This window comes from Patiria miniata, unplaced genomic scaffold, assembly GCF_015706575.1.
Source record: "Patiria miniata isolate m_02_andy unplaced genomic scaffold, ASM1570657v1 HiC_scaffold_5, whole genome shotgun sequence".
Classification (NCBI taxonomy): Eukaryota; Metazoa; Echinodermata; class Asteroidea; order Valvatida; family Asterinidae; genus Patiria; species Patiria miniata.
This window is the reverse complement of record NW_024037072.1, coordinates 26,363,383-26,383,337: the sequence shown is the minus strand read 5'-3', so window position 1 is coordinate 26,383,337 and position 19,955 is coordinate 26,363,383. Positions and strand designations below refer to the sequence as shown.

The window sequence follows — 19,955 nt, the reverse complement described above, 5'->3', positions numbered from 1 at the left end:
GTTACTAGTATCAACACCAGCACTCAAACGGTTTGATTTGTATCCTCAGATTCGTTTGCGAGGTCATTACACGAACACGACAAATTTCAAAAGAACAGTTGTGTGCATGTTCATATTGTACTTTATAAATATCAAATCGGGGTAAACGCGTTTTAGAGCACTAAATGGCGCGATCGAGATGTAAGCTGCCTTAAATTTTCAAAACTTTGAGCGAATGAGAAGCGATGATAGTTTATTAACCCCCACACTGATGTTAGTCCTTTTTAACCCAGTATAATTATTGTCCAATTTGATACAAATGTGAAACTAACATTTTAGTATAGTTCTGATTTTGGAACAATGGATTTATTTCTGAGCCACCGACTGCTGTGATAAATGTACACTTGATTGTGTGATCCCTGCACATATTAACGTGAAGTTAACATAAATGTCTCCTAGTTTACTCGAGCATGTACATCTACATGGATTACTCAGCAGTAAGCGACATGCTCCAATCGCCATGGTTTGTCACAAAAGGCAAATACATGTATTCGGATTAGTTAAAATATGTCAGGGTGAAATATGTGCAGAGCAAGACGTGAGTTTGTCCTACAAAGTATGGACAATAAATTGTCAAATTTAATTTGTTTTAATGCAATCTTTGAAAATGCACCTTTGTGTCCTATTTAATTAACCTTATTTTCAATTTTCGGTTTGCCGTTTTCAAGAGTATTTTGGTGCCTTTATGGTTTTTATACTAAAGAGAATTACATTTTCATGAGCAAAAGTGTGATGTCATTTCAGGCAGAAATCTCAATGTTACAGCTAGCTTAGCACCAAAAGTTGCCAGAATCTTGGATCTTCTGCAGTACTAAAGTTTCTTTCTTTTGTGCTTCGTTATTGTGTCAGTAAGCCAATGAGCAACCTTTTCTCAAAAATGTTTTCAATGAGCAAATTTTTGGGTTCACAAGTTATCAGAAAACCCCCAAATCTGAACAGCGTCTTCCTGAAAAGACATCACAGCAACAGTGCCCAGCACCTTTGAATATTAACCAATAAGGGATGTCAAATAGTTTTCATATATTTAAGAGTAGAAAGTTGCACAAAATATGTTCCCAAGAAAAATTCATGTCATGGCCCTTTAAAAGTAAGTTATGGTCACAGTATGTGCGAAATAAGCCACCACACAAAGCAATAGACCTAAAGCCCGGTTTATACTCGGCGCGAAAGCGAATTTGTGGCGTGATGGCAAGTATTCGCGCTGCGAATTCGTAAAAGTTGAACATATTTCTACTCGGGCTAATTTCGCAGCGAATGTTTCATGACGTCAAATTCGCTTTGCATTCGCATGAAGTATGAACCGGGCTTTATGCGTTGGGAGGGTGTCCTTCGTTTTATTTTCTAATCTAAAAACAGTGAATACACAAAAGGTTTACTCATGCCTATCCAAGCGATACAAAGCCATTGCCCCATGACTCCGACCACACGCATAGGGTCTATTCCTTTTCAGGGTTGCCCAGCATTTTTGTTGCTGTGCTGTTTTATTCATGGTCGGTATATCTCCAACCCCATTTTGACATCTGGATCCTCCTCTTTTGCAAGACCATGTAACACTATATTTGCATATTGGTCAATCCATAACAGAGGTTTCTTTTATTACATGCATCATTGGTAAAAGGCCTGTGATGTCGTGGGTTAGAAAATTCTAAAGCCAATGACATGCAAACAATAATTCCATAACTATTATTTTAAGTGTGGTCTTCCTGCTGTTAAAGGTAACTAGGTTACTATTTGTTTTTAATTAAAGAATGAGGTTTAGTGGTTAATTCTAAGCTGTATTACTTTTACTATTTCTACATGTGGACAAGAAAATGAAGATAAAGGCCAATTTTTTTTTGTTCTCTGAAGAATCCTGCTCTCTCCTGGCTGCCCAAAAGCAATTTCGACGGCTGTTATAAACTTAATACAGTAAAGCAAAAAATGAAGTTTAGAAACAGCATTTATACTGTATCATTCTTTAAAGGGAATATTCATCATTTGCTTTTTCTGTAGTTTTCAGAAATGGATGGATTTGGGGGGTTGGTAATATATAGCAAATATTTTTACACTGACTTTTTTGACGTTTTGGGTTCGTAGATGCTATAAAAAACAAGAAAAACAATCATTTTCTTGTAGTCTGGTTCCCTGACTCCAAGATGAAACTGAGCAATTTATAGACATTGGGGAATTGTAAGGTTAGGGAACCAGTCTAGCTGGCTTACTCGCTCATAGGTGTGTAATCGATTGCAAACAAATGCGGACTAACTAAATATGGTCAACTGGGACCAGTATTTGAAAAAAGCCAGTTTTTTCAACGCTGGTCAGCCGACCAGCGTTGGAAATTATACAAAAATACCACTTTTCTTGAGAATGACAGTATACCAGGTGCCATGAATTTACATGATGCTTTAGATTATCAAACAGTCCAGCAAGGTATTTCAAAATAATTTGGTAGTTTTATTTTTTGATGTTTGCAAATGTTGTATTTTCCCTTTAAAGTTCATAACCTTGTACAATTTTATTAACCTTTTTCAAATGCGTTTTGCAAATAGACTCTTCAAATATTTCTTGAAATAAGGACTTATCTGATTTTTAAGACAACCATTTCGGCAATGCACTTACTAACATATCCTCACAGATACATGTAGTGTGAAATTACAAATGTTGCAAATCAGCCTTTAGGGTTTGGACACCACCCTTAAAAGAAACAGAAAAAGTTTGGAGACTACAGCATTCGGGGTAGCTGTGGAAAACGCAAGCCGGATCGAGTCAGTTGTGAACACAGAATGCGTGGTGCTGCATGACCTTGAAGATTTGTTTTTATCAAAGTAAGGTAGCAAGTAAGGTAGCAAGCCGGATCGAGTCAGTTGTGGACACAGAATGCGTGGTGCTGCATGAACTTGAAGATTTTTTTTTATCAAACTAAGGTAGACATAATGTCGTCAGTCCTTCTCAGCAAGCGCTGTCAAATGAACATCAATTTCTGTCTCTGTCAGCACCCTATTCGAGAAAAGGAACAGATAAAAGAAATTTATTTGAAAAAGAATCAAACACAGTAAAAGAAAAAGATGAAAATTATTTTTCTTAAAAAACAACCAAATAACCAAAAAAACCTGATTTCGCCATTGACATATTTAGAAAGAGATAATTATTTAAATTTGAATATTACAGTGTCTTCAAAGTGTAAATGGCACAAATAATTGTGTTGGTTAAAGAAATGTCAAAACCTCAAATGTTTTACAAAAGGAATAGACTGCTGCAAACTTGAAAAGCTTTAAAACTGTTTTCAAAGTTGCAAGGGCTTGAATTTTTCAATCACATTCTTTCTCAAACCTGTTGTGAATTTTGTGTCTCCATAATGTGTTGTTCATACATTTTAATATGATAATTTTACTGGCATTTTATTATTAACAATTCTTTATTAATTCCTATTTTCCTGTCCTGTATTTTAGAGATTTTACTTATTTATCTTTCAATTGAGGATTTGGTATATTTGGACTTTTTTTGTCTCATTTAATTTGATTGTTAATCTTTGTATTGTTAGTAATATCTATGTTTCTTGTTTTGTTTTAATTCACTTTCTTATGCTGTTTATAAAATTTAGTAATATGAACCAGGGCCCCTCACGGAAAGCAACCCTGTATAAATAAGACAGCAAATAAAAAATAAACAAATAAAATAAACCCTCAACCTTGGTTGTTAGGAAGGGGTCCAAAGTTAACCATCCCCGTGTGAGCAAAGTTACTCATAAAGTAGACCAAAACTGAATAACTTGCTAATGGCTTGCAATGATATATGCGGCTATGGATATGGCTGAAGCCATTTCCCACAGACATATGCGTTATTGAGAAGTAAGTCTGACGTGGCCATAGTCTTAAGAAAGGTTGACTTGGTTATAAGGGAAAAAACAGGGTGGTCTAAAAAACGTTTATGCTTTTTGGACGCATATTTCTTGGAATTGGGGAGACACCTTAAAATTGTTTCAAGATATTCCTAAACTACAGCATCTTTGTGGTATATGGTGAAAACGGCGCTGAAAATACAGCCTAAATTAAGAAATGGCGATGGTTTAAAGAAAGATGGTCAAACACCAGTTTGTCCACATGCAAGTCTATGAGATATGGTCAATACAATAGCAATGCACACACAAAGAACTGCAATAATTGTAATTAGGTCTACATGACTGCCATAGATGAGGACAAACTAGATACTGACCAATTTTCTGTAAATATGTGCTATTTTTTAACTTGAGCTTTATTTTCAACGCCTTTTTCACCATACACCTCCATGGTCTTGTAGTTTAGGAATATCTTAAATCAATTTCAACATGTCTAGATCTTTTCAATTTTGAGAAATCTGCCTCTGAAAAAAGTGTCCTTTTTTTGACCACCCTGCACTGTAGCTGGCAGTCTTTGGTCAGGCGTCATGCCATAAAATGAGACTACGTAGTAATCATGTTGTTAGCGGCACATCCACTGTAGACCAGTTACATAGTTGATGTTACATTTTAATATCAAACATGCAATTTTAACCTTCCTAGAGCACCTACCTAAACTTGTTGTTGTCTTGATTGACCACGGCGACTTCAATTTCAGAGGGTTTGAAATCGGCTGATAACACGGATGACAGGCATTTAATGGCGGTCTAGGAAGGAACGATAATCAAGAATAAGTGCATTGTTACCCAACATAACAAGACTGGCCAAGTCTATTAAAGTTGGTCCTGGAGTGCACAAAAAATGTATTCAATGGATGCAGAATGGCACTTCATGGGATACGGCTCTTCAGCATGGCTAATTACCTCTATGGTTTGATCGTAAGTCCAGTCCAATTTCTTCTTGATCTTCTTTTCCAGGAAGCTGTTGGCCTCGGTCTGTTTGACCCCTACGCTGGTGGCCTTGAATCCGCAGTAGTAGCCGGCCGGGTCTGTCTTGAACACCTGTGGACCCACCTCATCATCCCAACCAATCAAAATCATACCTGCAAGCAAAACAAATATCACGTCGATAATTTCAAAAAAGATAAATGGAGCCGACTTTTCTTGTGTTCAAGGAAGATTTACATCTACAAGCTGCAGCTACAACCTGCAACTTGAGTTGGTTTCTCTTGGACATAGCCATGTCTGAATGGGGTATCTTGTGGCTATGACTTTTAAGTTCGTCCTTGGTGCGGTGTGGTCAAAAGCCATAGCCATTGACAGCAATGTCCATTTTGGACATTACCATAAATTAGCACAGACTCACTGAGTGACACCACTTTTTAACCAAAATAATTAAAACTGGGTTGAAGGCTATTTGAAACCTATTGCCTCTGAAATTACTTTCATGCAAAATCCAGAAACAGTGATGTATGTGTACATGAAGCTTGCCAACTGCAACCAAATTCAACATCTAGAATGAAAAATACATCTGCTGTTCTGTGTTTGGATTGACTGGACCATTGAAAACATGTCTGTTGTAGGATCTTGTGGCACTAAGTAAGGATAAAAATACACTGCGTCTTCATACCTATATGAGCCACTTTATACATGCCTTCTAAAAAGAAGTTAATAATCTCGATACTAAATTATCAAAGGTATTTGCCTAAACACTTTTTTCATTGTCAACTGTACATCTGTCCTGGGTTATATTTATGAGGTAATACATCTAACCGAAAAGAACAAAGAATATTTCGGAAAAAAACCCCGAGTCAAACACTTCCATCAGTCCAACTACTCACTGCATCCGAGTGGTCTCATCTGTGCATTCTGTGTGTACACCTGGGAGATGTCAGCTATCCGTTTACATAGCATCTCAACAGGGATTTCATAGCCAAACTTGTACCTGAAGTTAGCTGCTTCGTAGCGGGCTCGGAATACTTGTGACCGACTGTCAGCTGAATTTGGGAAAAAAGAATGAGATTGAATGAGATCGAGTAACAATTGTGACCTGTTCTGTCAAAATCAGACTTTTCTGGGCATAAAGTCAAAAATGAGATTTTTGCATATTGTTAAAAAAAGTTCTGTTGCCTTTTGATAGGTGGTTTAAGTTTTGAAACCGGTCATTCCTGGGCAGAGTTATGCTATTTTGAAGTTCATTGTGTCGAAAAGTAGAAAACGGAGAAAATGGCCACGAACGTCACAAAACAGTAATTTCTTTAACTGATATACCTTAGCCAATCATCAAAAATACTATATTTAGAGTTCAAATTAGGGTTTCAAACTTTCATTGTATATTTTAGACATGTGCAGGATAACAAATATGCAAGAATTAGAAAATCAAAAAAAAAATCACCCCCACAGCATTTTTTGGCCCTATCTTGACTTCAACCTCTGCCCAGAAGCGTCTGCTTTTGACAGAACAGGTCACAATTAAGAGTGATGACATGAGCAATTATCTGTCTATGGTGACTAAAATACAAAATATATGTAGTTGGTGATAAAAAATACAAACTTCTAGTAGTTGGTGATAATAGTGATGATGACACTGCTGGATGTGAGGGTGATTCTAAGGCTGAAAAGGATGATCAGGAGACAATGATATCAATATTTTTGAAGATGATTATTATAACGATGCTGACACTGGTGACAGGACAAAGATGACACTGATGAGAATAGAGACATATATTAACCCTAACCGCCCTGAATCCTTCAAAATCCTCTTTGCCAAAGTGGAGGAATTTGGAGGATTGAGGTTATATGGCTAAAGTGCGTTACTGATTTCGTAGGATGCACTTTGTCAAGGTCAAGAACCTTGTGTTGTTTTTGCTCAGCCATGCATAAATATAGGCCTGGGATTATGCTTGAAATCCTCTGTGCTGCTCCAGGATGTCACTGGCCAAGCCTAAACATATTGACTGCTGCAGGATTTTGCAGGATTTAGGCAGTGGTCACCCCTCCACGGACCATATTCAAGAAATAATGGAGGAATTTGCAGGATAGAGGCTATATGCTATTTTTCCATGAGGCCGATTGGAGGATTTTGCCAGATTGAGGCTACATCCTGGCAAAAAGGCCTAGGGAGTTAGGGTTAGAGATGATGACACCCCGTTTGGACAGCTGCAAATTCATCTTTAAAATTTCGATTCCATTTAGAAGTCATGATTTAATTCTGATTCGATGTAAAATTTCATTGAAAAAAAAGGAACAGTCAGCATCACTGAGGAAGCTAGAATCAGCTACCACAAAGAGTCAATTCCCAGAGAGCCAGAGTCAAATTTTCAAATCAAGTTTATAGGAATCTATTGAATTTCTGGATGATGCTAGGAGTGATGGCAACATCAAAGAAATACATAATAGCTGATAATCATGACGCTGATGATAATAATGATGCTGATAATCAGATGGGTTTTAATGGCAATGACATGGACAGAGATTACAATTTGAAGACGCAACATTACCTATGAGGCCGGTCATAACGCATCCAATGTGCTCTGTGATTGGGAACATGTGGGTGACAGTCTCTGCATCTAGAAGCTTGTCCTGTGAAATGAAAGATATCAAAACATCATCAAGTTCAGGTGCAACTAGGCAGTTACATGAACTGCAAGTAAAGGGTGATACATTTGGGACTGTCTTGTGCCTTATTTTGGGTAATTTTGATGGCCTAGGTAAAGTTGGTGTAATTTTGTTTTGGCCTTAATTTCTTCACTCCTGATCTGGTTGTCCTCCAACTATAGCATCAGTACCAACTACATTTGCAACAGTCCCATTTATAGTTTTACTTTAGGTGCCTAGGTGGGATTGTCTCAACTATAGTTAAGAAAATGCAAATATATAATGTAGATGAGGTGGAACAGCCGCACTGTCCCAAAATCCCACATGGTTTTACAGGAAGGCATTTTTTATTGAATCACGCTGCTGAACTGAACTACAGCATTTTGAGCTCTTAAAATTTACGTCCGTTAGGTTTGAACAAAATCAGACGGTTGGAATAGACTTTGTCTGGTTTTGAATATGCCTGCACAATTTCTCAATACCATGCCATATAAGGTTGACCTTATAATTAAAATGACTTTACAAACAAAAAAACTGTGCCTATCCATTAATCTCTCTCTCTCGTATGCAGCCCTGAATCAAATGTCAAGGTTGGCGAATCAAATGCCAAGGTCCATGTCCGACAGCCACCGTGTCGCGATCGGGTCACAGCTGGCCAGATGAACGATGCCACCGTCCAGTTTTCTGATTGGGCACTCGTTGACGATGTGCCTTGCTGTCTGATCAGCAGCTCCACAGTCACACTCAGGTGTATCCATTAATCAAAAAAATTTAGAGAATGGCCGACTAATGTCATGATTATAGCATAGGTGCCAACTCTAGTTGGGATGTGATGGCCCATTCTACAGTATGTGGAGACGATCCAAACTCTCGAGTCACTATAGTTTCACTGTGGATGAGACGTAATACTTACTGGGACTTTCTTCTGGGTTACGACTACAGCACTATCAGCTCCCTTTATAGCAACTGATGTCATCCCTCCTTGACTGATGGCTTTGAAGGCATATTCTGGACAAGACAAGAAAAACAAAAAGATAAGCCAAGACTCAGTGTTGAATTAGGCCTATATCTTTTTATTGTGTTATAATACACATACCCACTTAAGTCTCAAGCTGCAATTGTATAAAGGAACACATTTACATAACTAGCAAAGGAAAAATTATTGCAGATGTAGCTTTGGTAGTTTTGCACAAAGTTCTATATGTGGAGGAACATTTTCTACTAAGCAGTGTTATAGTCGAGTCCATCACAAGTCCCTGCAAGTCCATCACAAGTCCATTCAGTCTCAGGTCAGGTCACTAACTATTCAAGTTAACTGTTACAAACGCATTCCTTTGTCAGTGTTCATCGCGTTACATGTACTTGTGACTGGACTTATGAAAAGACTTGTGTCTGGACTTGTGAAAGAATTTGTGATTGATTTCAACACTGCTATCTGAAAACAGAAAATTGCTAATATTTAAGTGCCAATTTAAATATTTACAATGTTTACAATGACTGACCACCACTGGGTTGAAAAATATGGCATCAGGATATTGCATCTCTTTTCCAATGTAAACATTCAAATCATATTAAAAAAATTTGGTCGGGAGATTAAACAATGTAAAATGGCACTACAATGTATTCATTTGATGACAAATTTTCTTAATAGCAAATTGCGATTAAAATTTTACTAAGTGGTCTACATAAATTAAAATGCCAGAATATTTGAAATCCTGACTGCTATCTGGCTTTCGGCAAATGTTGTGTACAAAGTGTATTGAGAGTCAAGAAAATCTTTTAAGTATTTTCTACCCAAACTGGAAATGTTTCTCAGTCCCAGATTCATGTCTTTTCAACATTTTTGCAATGAGTGACCTTCATTGAGATGATATATGAAGAAAAAAGTGGCGTCAGGTTGCAACATTCTTTCCAAAAGCAGGCTAACTGCAAAGTCAAAAATGTAAACAAATAAAAAAATAAGGCAGCGGATATTGACCGTGAAGTTGTGAACCGGTCCCCAATTTTTCAGTGTTGTGGCATGGCACTAAATATGGGCAGTGACTGGGGTTTTTTTGGACTTCAGAAATGTTTACCGCAACAAATCTTCGTCTAATTCCATGCTAATATTGTCATCATGGTCATTGTGACTTCGTGTTAAGATGATGAATCAGACCTATTACAATTTGGCAGTGTATATTTTGCCGGAGACGGCAAACCTTTAGTAAACGTTAGTTTGCCGGATATGCACTGAACATGCGCAGTTACTGTTTTTTTGTACTTGAACATTTTCCGGTGACAAGTTTTAGTCTGGCTCCATGCCAAAATTATCGTTGTTACCTCGTATTCACAAGATGGGATTCAGACCATTTTATAATTTCGGACTTTATTTCCCTTTTAAAAAAATCCTCCAGAGCCACAAATCTGAAAAAGAAAATGTAATACTCTGCAATAACTGTTTGAGACGTGTTAAAATAATAAAAGAAGAATATTCTTATTTATTTGGGGATGAGAAAAAAAACCTTAAAAATTGTGATGCGGTCGGAATCGAACGCGAGTCTTCCCGCTTACTAGAGCCTTTGCTTAACCATTACACCAAACGTGCTACACAACTTTTAATGGGAATTTAATACATCTTATAATTCAGCCCTATTTTAAAGAGTACAGCGCCCTCTGTTGATATGGATTGCCGCCGGCAAACCTTTAGTAATCGTTAGTTTGCCGTCATTACCTCCGGCAAAATATCCACTACCTTACAATTTCGGACTTTATTTCCCTTTAAAAAATAAGAATGTCGGACACTTCGCCCCATTTCCACGTCGCCCCATGTCACTTCGCCCCTAACCACTTCGCCCCATCCCCACTTCGCCCCATTCCCACATCGCCCCATCCCCACTTCGCCCCATTCCCACTTCGCCCCATTCCCACTTCGCCCCGTCACCACTTCGCCCCACCCCCACTTCGCCCCACCCCCACTTCGCCCCAGCCGTTACATGTAAAAAAAATTCTCATCTAGTTTTTTGGCTTAAAAAAACAATTTCAACAGATTCACTAATTGCTAACCAACGGAAAGAATTAGCCCATCACCAAATGAACAATTCATAACCAACCTCTCAAGCTAGGCTCTCCCCTACCGAGAAAAAAGCTTGACTTTGAAAAGATCCAACTTTGTTCCCAACCCGGCTATACCAACCCGTCTCCCACTTATCTGAGAACGACAATACCTTTGACATCCTAATTTCATTCTTGGAGGAACCAATCTCATCTAAATGAAGTTGTAAGTGTCACATATCAGACAAATTTTGACGGAACATTTTCCTCAAGGCAGTGAGTTCCTTTTAACTCACTGACCCTTACGGATTCTTTTGAATCCAGCGGCTGATGATTTTATTCACAAGTCAATAGGAGAGGCGTCTCTGAATGGGATAGAGCCATCGTTTCTCTCATCTGTATCTCGAGCACCTCATCAGAGAGTTTGTATTTTTCCTAAGTTTCTAGAATTGGGAGCATTTATTATCTGGGGTCTTTTTGGTAGTTTATTTGGTCTGCACCCCTAGCCTTCACCTTTTTCATACTACGTGGGGCGAAGCAGGGATGGGGCGAAGTGGGGATGGGGCGAAGCGGGGATGGGGCGAAGCGGGAATGGGGCGAAGTGGAGATGGGGCGATGTGGGGATGGGGCGAAGTGGGGATGGGGCGAAGTAGTTAGGGGCGAAGTGACATGGGGCGACGTGGAAATGGGGCGAAGCGTCCGACACCCAAAAATAATATGCCAGACATGCCAGAGCAACAAATCAGAAAGCGAAGATGAAAATACTCTGCAAACAGTCATGACAGTGCAATTACATGTAAATGTAGGATTTGATTTAAAACAATTAGGGCCTAAAGCAGCCAATTCTTATTTTTTTGGACACAAAACAAATGTTTAAAAAACATCGGTCACGCGCGGACTCGAACTCGTACAACTACAAGTTATAATAATATTAACTCAGTTAATATTATAGTTGTACCAATATTAATAAATAGTTAAAATTAATAAATAGTTAAAATTAATAGCCTAATATTAATCAGTAAATTACTGATTAATATAAGGCCTAGGCCTATTTATTAATTTTGTCACGACACGACTAAATTTGTCCTGTCCGGAAACTGGAATTCAGACATATCTTGATGAAAATTCACAAATTACAGCCACCGTTCTCACTTACCAACTTGATACAACCTCCCTTCAGGGGAGAAGACTGTAATAAAGCGGTCAAACCCTGCACTACTACCTCTGGACATATTTGGAATGGTGATTTGTTTCAACTTTCAGCCCAAAATTGAACCAAAATGCGACAATGCCGAAAGTTGCAATATCATTTAGTGCGCCCTCTTGACTAGCACCCGTCGACACTTTCGCGTGAAGAATAGGGTTGTTGTCCAGTCTACTTACTCAAACTAGACTATAGAGGTCGCTGTTCATCATGCATACCCGGTACGCGTCGTCGGCACGAAGGCACTTCGTCCGTCGTCAGCAGCATTGAATTTAGTCATTGAAATAGCCGAATGAAATTACATTTTTGGGTTGGAAATACAAAAAAACTGCCGCTTCTAAAATGGAAGACAAACCACAGATCATCGCATATATTCAGAAGTCTCTGAATTTCACTCTGTACGACACAAGATGGGTGCCGTGCAGTGCCCGCTTCGTCGTGCTTGGCAACCATCCACGCAAGACCGGCGCCTTGCACGTCTATGAAATGTCGGCTGAAGGTGACGCGAAACTACTGCAAGAGGTGATGTGCCGTTTAGAGTTTTATCTTTGAATGGAATATTTGGAACTTGTCAGATGGGATTGTGCTATGTTAGCTAATATGGCTAATTAAAAAAAAGACTTACCAGACGACAAAATTGTAAAATATCCCGACAAATGGGGAAAAGTTTCACACCAGCGAGTCGAGGGTATTAAAACTCATCTTCAGAATTTAACAAATCTCTGTAATTTTTTTTTAAGAAAAAAAATAATTAATCATTACACTGGATGTTAAATACTTTAACCTAATACTAAAAGTTAAAAAACTTGTTCAAATTTTGTTGCTAATTCAGCCATTGAAAAAGCTATTGGATTGATAATGCTGTTGCCTGCTTGCTCTATGATTACTTTAATAAGTACATTTTTCCATGTCCATTGCAGGTTGAAAAGAAAGAAGCATTCCGCTGTGGCACCTTTGGTGCATCCAACATTAACCAGAGACACTTAGCAACCGGAGACTTTGACGGGAATTTAAGAATATGGTGATTGACCACAAATTTTAAAAAAATTAATACTGTCGTTATCTATGTGGAAATTTGAATGGCAAAATACTTGACTATTTTGCAGCTGTTGTGGCATGTAGTCCTTTACTCTATCACAGTACTTCCGGTAATCCTTACTTTTAGGACACCTCTATTTTTTACAAGTTCTGTTCAAAACTGACTTTTGCAGATGACTGTCCAGTACCAAAGTGACTTTTGCAGGCTAAAGCAGTCTTTTTTCTTCATATAAACTCATGTTAGTTGTAGTTTTGAAAGCACTTTCGAAGAAAATGTGACTTTACTACCTTTTTTCGCAGTCAGACGTGCATGTTGTAGTTCTCACACGCGTGAAAGCCCTACATAATGAAAGCCCGATGTTGATTGGCTGCTAAAAAAATTAATTAGCCTGGTTCCCAGACCAAAAGATTCTGACTACTCCTGAATCTTTTGGTCTGGGAACCAGACTAAAAATATATAAGTTAGTCTGGTTCTCAGACCAAAAGATTCTGACTATTCCTGAATCTTTTGGTCTGGGAACCAGACTAAAAATAAATTAGATGTTTATTTTTTATCAGCCAATCAGCATCGAGCTTTCATCGCATCGAGCTTTCACGTTTGCCATCTTAGTTTTTGAGTCTGTTTTCTGGTTGTCATCGTCGTCTTTTTACCCCTGAATTTCCCTCATAAATCAAAGCCCTACCCTCTTTCCACAAAATTAAACCTGCTGATATTCAAGAAGGTGTCATTGCCAATTGTTCAGATGTGCCAAGAAGTATCAGAATGTCAACTTTGAGTGTCATTTAGTCAACTGTTTTGGTGAGTCTTTCCCTTCCTATATAGGAACGGGGTCCTAAAGGTAAGGATTACCGTACTTCCCAGCAAATGATGATATTAATTTAAAGATGTGTGCCCCATGCTCTAATGTTGCTCCATGCTCTTGATATTTTCGACCAACAAATATTCAATTTGTATGTTTTGTTTTAACAAAAATAGCAAAAACACTTTTTTTCCCCTTCTCAAACAGGGCTTTCCTTGAGTGCACAAATGAACCCGTCCTGTGAGAGCTGAATTATTATGGGGCCACAAAAAATTCAAATTTTGTGAAGAAATTTCAGTAATACATTTTGTACATATTCTGGTTCAGAGTTTTCGTTCGATATTCTCAATCAAAAGTGAATAGCTTTCATTTACCTAAGAAAATAGAAATTGAAATTTGTTTTGGCTCTTTAAATTTGAAAATTGGGAGGGGGAGGGGTGTATGTTGAGAGTTTAATGTGCAAGAGTTTAAGAGTAAAGAGAGTTTAAGAGTTTAAGCCCTTTGCATTCTGTCACGTCGCACAATCGTTAAATGCATAGCTAGAGGTCTCTTGTTATTTTGGGCGTCAATTGTAAAGGTTGATATTTTTAAGTCACTCATCCAGTATTTTTAAATTTATGTGACATTGGTCAGTTTTTTTTTAATAATTAGGCCTTCAATTCACAGAAATATATTGGCTTATTTTGAATTCATGAATTAAACCCCCCCCTCCAACAAATTCACTTACAGTGTAACAAACCAGAGACTGCAAATCTCCAAATTGATGGAAAATGTATTATCCAAATATAAAAACATGTTTTTAGTAGAATTCTTTTTTGGGTTTTTTTGGTAGGGATTTGGAGAAGATTGATATTCCAGTGTACTCAGCCAGTGGTCACTCAGAGATCATCAACTGCATCGATGGAGTAGGAGGCCTTGGTATAGGCGAAGGAGCGCCAGAGATTGTCACAGGGAGTAGAGATGGTATGATGGCATCCTTCTGTCTTGCTCTCACCCTTAATGTTGCTCTCACTGTGCTATTTTTCAAGTTTCACCTTACAAAACAGGGTTAAGTTTAGTGCTGTTTTTCTAGTAATACAAAAGTTATCCACTTTCGAGATGCGAAAAATAGTGGGTTTTTTGTTCATTAGAATGAAAAATTCAAATTGACAATCTGTTAGGAAAAAATTGAAATCTACTTATATGAAAAAACAAAAACAAAGTTAAAACACTATTAATGCAGTAGCCATATCTTGAGAACTTGCAGGGTGAGACCAGGCAATGATTGCCATGGCTCATTTTATTGTGTAAAATTTCCTAGTCTATTCGTCCTGACGTTGCCTTGAAAAGTGGTCGATTTCTAAACAGAATCTTTTGCATATATATCCATGATGGATTGCTCCTTGATAATTCTAACAGACATTGAGTTTCTTTATCTTGGACTCTTTCAACAACAGGTGCTGTGAAAGTCTGGGACCCAAGGCAAAAAGACGACCCAGTGGCCAACATGCAGCCAGCCGAGGGGGAGACCAAGAGAGACTGCTGGACAGTGGCATTTGGTCAGTCCGCCAGATAGGCTTCACTGGCATAGCCCACACAATCACAGTATACTCTCTGCAAAACAAAATTCCAAAACCTTGCTAGGGTTGGGAGGCAGTTGGTGGAGTGGTAAAAGCCTCTGAGCACTTGCAGGCGGGAGATTGTGGGTTTGAGTCCCACCTGAGCAACCTTGTACATTTTTCTGCAAACCTAGTGATGGGCAAAACTCAATATTGCAAACATTTTGGATATTGTTTCTGATCTCATCCAGGTGTTTTCAATTTCAAATTTCTCTGAAACAAAACAGGACAACCCTCAGTAAAATCCAATAATAAATTGTGAATCACTTCTGCTAAATCATTTAGTGGAGCATAATCTTATAATCGTGATTATTTACCACCGACTTGTAAACTTGGTTTTGATGTTGAAATTTTCGTAGAAAGAAAAAAATCAGCTTGCTTGTAAAATCGGTTTCTTTACAGAGCTGCCGTTTCTTGGCATGCTTAAGAGACAGGGCTGGGCTTCAGAAAGAAGAGTTAACATTTGAAAGCAGGGTTGAGATTTTGTGGAAGGTCAAGTTTGTCCTGAATAAATAAAATGTTTCTGTCTTTACCAGGTCATGCTTACAACCAGTCGGACAGGTGTATCGCAGCGGGTTATGACAATGGAGACATCAAACTCTTTGACTTGCGCAATATGAGTCTTCGGTGGGAGACAAATATCAAGAATGGGGTAAGTAGGAGGCATGCAGGCACGCCCTGCTAGGGGTGGGGGCATTCCTCCTGGGCAATTTCGAAACCTATGATGCTTTCCCCTGCATTCTAAGGCAATTCAAGAATTAATTTAGGAACTTTAGCATTCCATTTATTGTTTTTGGCCCCATTTTGCTAGTATCGTAACATTAGTCAACAGCTGAATGGTCGGGGGGGGGGGGGGGGGGGGGGGATTGCAACCCCACCCCCCTAGATCCACTACTACCCTATTTTCAGGGCAAATTGCAGGGTGTACCACATGAGGCAAAGTCAGGAGTTTGAAGGAGGGGTTAATTCTGATTTTGTGTGTGTAGGCCTAATAGGGATCTTCAACCAGGACATTTTGAGAATGGAGTTGGTGGTATTCCATTGGTCCTGGTGATTATTTTAATTTCCAATGGCATATTTCAGTATAAGAAACTTATTATTGAATATCCTAATTGTGGTTGTATATTTGGTTTTGCAACATCATCGGTGTATTAAAAAAAGCAACGAGATGTGGGGTCAGATGTTCATAAATTAAATTGTTTGGCATGGTTTTTGTTTCAGGTGTGCTCTGTTGAGTTTGACAGGAAGGACATCAGCATGAACAAACTTGCTGCTACGACATTGGAGTCAACGTTTCACGTCTTTGACATGCGTACGCAACATCCAACAAAGGGCTTTGCTTCACTCAACGAAACTGTAAGTATGCCCAGTAACATAAGCACTTCTCCTGATTTTTAAAAAAAATTATTTTGTATGTTAAAAATGTCATATTTTTAACAGCCTATTGTGACTTCAAAGGTTGTATTGTCACTGGGTTGCTTCAAATATGTTCAAATGTATAGTTATGAGTTATGTAATGATTACATGTTTTTAAAAAATGACAGTTAATTTTATTAATCCTAGCCACCCCGAACTTGTCAAAATCCAACTGCATGTTATAATTGATTCTGTTGGAGTGAGCACTGCACAAGTAAACTGATTATGCTTTACATGGGGTCAAGCATACCACCGTAATCAGAGTCCCACAGTTTGGGTGTTGAGTTATCATATGGTGTTGGATTTTGCAAGAGTGAGGAAGGTTCCCAGTAAATCACTCAAGGGGGTTAGGGTTAAAACGGCATAAAAAAAAGACAAATAGCATAAACAAGTTTCAGTTTTAGCCCCAATACTTATCTTGGCTTGTCAAGGAAAAAAGACAGCTTTCATGTTGAGCGTTGAGCTTCTTTTTTATGGCCGAGTTACAAAGAAAATATATCCCCCTGACATTGCCTGATAACAGATAATTATTTGTCAATTCGTCATTGGCACCACGAACTGACACTCACACGCAAGTGGGTGTCAGTTCGTGAAAACCAACAATTTCGGTTTCCCGAACTGACACCAGGTAGTGCGTGTGTATACATCAGGCACTGAGGCAAAACAGGAAGATTTTCGTTTTCATGAACTCGGACATCCAGGCATGATGCAGCAACACAGAATGGAGAAAAACGGTTTGAAAGGTTTTACAAATTTAATCCATCTGTATGCTTGTGTGCTTACACAAAAAAAATTACTTAAAAAACGTTTAATTGGTGAAATTAAGGTCATGTACGGGGTGCGCTCTAAAAGTGCCGCACTTTGGACGATGTCAGTTCGTGAAACCCAAAATATCCCAGTTCTGTAAAATACGCGCACGTGCAGCGCACTCACGCTCAGATGAGTGTCAGTTCGTGGTGCCGATGACGAATTAGTGGTGACTGTTCATCATATTTGTCCAATCTTTTTTTCAGGCTCACAAATCCACTATTTGGCTGGCCAGACATCTTCCACAAAACCGTGATGTGTTCATGACACTTGGAGGCTCAGGCACATTAAATCTCTGGAAATAGTAAGTGGATATTCCAGTTTCTGTTAAATTTAAGGTCATCATCTTCTTTTCAATAGTGAAACAACCTTACGGTGAGTCACATCCTCACACAAGATTATGCTTTCCATATCGACTTGTTTTATTTGTCAATTATTTTCTGACCTAAAAACAGTGTACCGATTTCCAGACAATTACTAAAATACTTCTCAACGTTGTGGTCAAGACCTTTTCTGGGACCATAGTAGAACATAAGATCTGATTTAAGTCTCACTTTAATGAGATATATCTCAAAACAGTTGGGGTTATGTGAGTTTTAAATAGGGTTAAACAAAACAGTTGGAGGCATGGTTTTGGTAAGATTTTGACTTTGAAAACACACAGTTGTACCTGCATCTGCCTGAAAATGATTTTTTGACTCGGTTTGTTTTTTATCAAATTATGAAATTTGTTTGGGCAAGTTATTTGACTTATTTTGTCTTTGAACATTTAATTTATGAAAAAGATGAGGCAAGCCTGGTAAAGCTGGTCCATAGAGCTATATTAAATTACTAGAGCGCTAACTTTGTGTACAAAGTAATGCCTGATGGGCGCATCCATGTTTGTGCACAAACCTATGGAGACCTAGAAATTTTGTACAGCTGTTGTACGGCTATTTGCATATCTGCGTTTGCATTCCACACCAGTGCGTTATCGAAGCCAATACGCCCAAAACCGAAACGCACGATCAGCAAATGAGCGTGTCATTTTGCTCTACGCAAACAGCGCAACGCGTGCGCGTATTCGCTGCAGATGCTTTTTGCCGTCACGTTTTTTGAACCGTCATGACGCGCTTAAGTTGTTTGCGTATGTTCTACTTTCGCGTTACATGTAGAGTACACTTTCAAAATTCAATCCATCTAATTTCATTATGTTCTACGAACACGCACATGAATTCAAAAATGTCTGCGCCCAGGACAGCTTCAAAGCGTCTCCGCGCGCAGAATGAGGAGTTAGCGCTCTAGTAATTTAATATAGCTCTATGAGCTGGTCCCAGAACGCACAAAATTCCAGTCAATATTATTCAGAATGGCTACTCACTGGAAGTCTTCATATAGCTGATCTACACCGTGGGCTGGATTTAGCCCATTCATTGATGTTATGAGGTAACACTTTTCAATAGCACTGCCCGGCTCAGTAAAATTTAGGCATTTTAGGCTGGCCCTCTGGGACCGGCAAATGCAAGAAATCTCAATAGGTCTTAGAAAAGTCTGGCCTCAAAGACTTTTAGTTTTATTGAAATAGCTCCCATTAGTTGCCTCTGTATGAGACAGTTATACTAGCTGCACCTGCTGACTACACAGTGCAACTAAGTCCCACAACTTGTTTACAGGTTGCTTTTGTACGTTTTTGTCGTCTGAAAAATCCTACTTTGTTTCCTCCGATTCAGTTCCTATCCAGAGAAGAGGGTCAAAGATGACGGTAACGGAGTAGAAATGGGCGTGATTGGATCCGTGAATCTCTTACAGAATGCTGCCCTGTCAACGCAACCCATCGGGGGCTTTGACTGGAGTCCTGACAGGGAGGGGATGTGTGTCTGTACGTCCTTCGATCAGATGCTCAGGGTGCTGCTGGTCACAAAACTCAACAGGGTTTAGGTCGGAAGATGGTGCAAGTGATGTCAAACATGTCCTAGTGTGGGGGGGGGGGGGCAGCTAGGCCTGATTGGAGATGCTGAACGACTGCAGTTAAAGGCACTTCATGTTTGAGTGTGATAAGGAAAGTCTTTAGACTTGAAATAGGCTGTGCATCGGAACCGAGTACCCGACCGTTAACGTCAGGAACTGGTTTCAGATTTTGGAATCGGGTACCCCTAACCAACTTTACAAATTACGAAGTAACTTCTCAGACAATAAAAGAGAAAGGTTGTGAATGTCATTTGTGGAGGATTTAAAAAACAAAAACCATGCTACATGGAAAAACAAACAAACATGTTTATTTCATGTTTATGACGCTCAGGAAAGTTGCAGCTTACACTGTAAAAGCACTACTATTTTTGCTGTATCGACGCAGAGATATCATGCGGACTTTTATGAACAATCTGAACAGCAACTTCCGAAATTGAAATTTTGGGGTTAGGTTTCTTTAAGGGGTACCCGGGTATTTTTCAATCGGGTACCCGGTTCCCATACTACCCGTAAATGCACACCCCTAGAATTGAACATCGCAGCGATTCATGAAACAGGGTACATGAATAAGCTATTCTTTACGACTGGGTTTGTGGAACAAAGGGTTAGCTGAGATAACGATAA

The 19,955-nt window shown here is 38.8% G+C and overlaps 2 protein-coding genes across 2 annotated transcripts; one reads left to right on the top strand and one right to left on the bottom strand.

Moving 5' to 3' along the window:
- Window positions 1-2,517: 2,517 nt before the first annotated feature.
- Window positions 2,518-11,886, bottom strand: LOC119740303 (proteasome subunit alpha type-6-like). The gene is made up of 7 exons (XM_038215569.1): window positions 11,678-11,886; window positions 8,405-8,499; window positions 7,395-7,476; window positions 5,736-5,891; window positions 4,819-4,997; window positions 4,568-4,662; window positions 2,518-3,018 (listed from the first exon to the last, which is right to left on the bottom strand). Exons 1-7 carry the CDS (start codon window positions 11,751-11,753, stop codon window positions 2,961-2,963), a joined length of 741 nt encoding a protein of 246 aa, XP_038071497.1. The 5' UTR covers window positions 11,754-11,886; the 3' UTR covers window positions 2,518-2,960.
- Window positions 11,887-11,946: 60 nt separating this feature from the next.
- On the top strand, window positions 11,947-19,368 carry LOC119740302 (WD repeat-containing protein 92-like). The gene is made up of 8 exons (XM_038215568.1): window positions 11,947-12,247; window positions 12,646-12,746; window positions 14,396-14,526; window positions 15,000-15,101; window positions 15,698-15,813; window positions 16,383-16,517; window positions 17,591-17,688; window positions 19,094-19,368. The coding sequence occupies exons 1-8, from the start codon at window positions 12,068-12,070 to the stop codon at window positions 19,299-19,301; spliced, it is 1,071 nt and encodes a 356-aa protein (XP_038071496.1). The 5' UTR covers window positions 11,947-12,067; the 3' UTR covers window positions 19,302-19,368.
- The last annotated feature ends 587 nt before the right edge of the window (window positions 19,369-19,955 follow it).

Bases quoted from the DNA above. Each gene is read 5' to 3' on its own strand.
- LOC119740302 (XM_038215568.1), top strand. From the start codon at position 12,068: ATGGAAGACAAACCACAGATCATCGCATATATTCAGAAGTCTCTGAAT. The intron at 15,814-16,382 runs GTAAGTAGGAGG...TTTTTGTTTCAG, and splicing joins AGACAAATATCAAGAATGGG to GTGTGCTCTGTTGAGTTTGA. The intron at 17,689-19,093 runs GTAAGTGGATAT...CCTCCGATTCAG, and splicing joins ACATTAAATCTCTGGAAATA to TTCCTATCCAGAGAAGAGGG.
- LOC119740303 (XM_038215569.1), bottom strand. From the start codon at position 11,753: ATGTCCAGAGGTAGTAGTGCAGGGTTTGACCGCTTTATTACAGTCTTC. The intron at 5,892-7,394 runs GTAATGTTGCGT...TCCCAAATTCAG, and splicing joins CGTTATGACCGGCCTCATAG to CTGACAGTCGGTCACAAGTA. The intron at 3,019-4,567 runs GTAGGTGCTCTA...TTTCTCGAATAG, and splicing joins CAAGACAACAACAAGTTTAG to GGTGCTGACAGAGACAGAAA.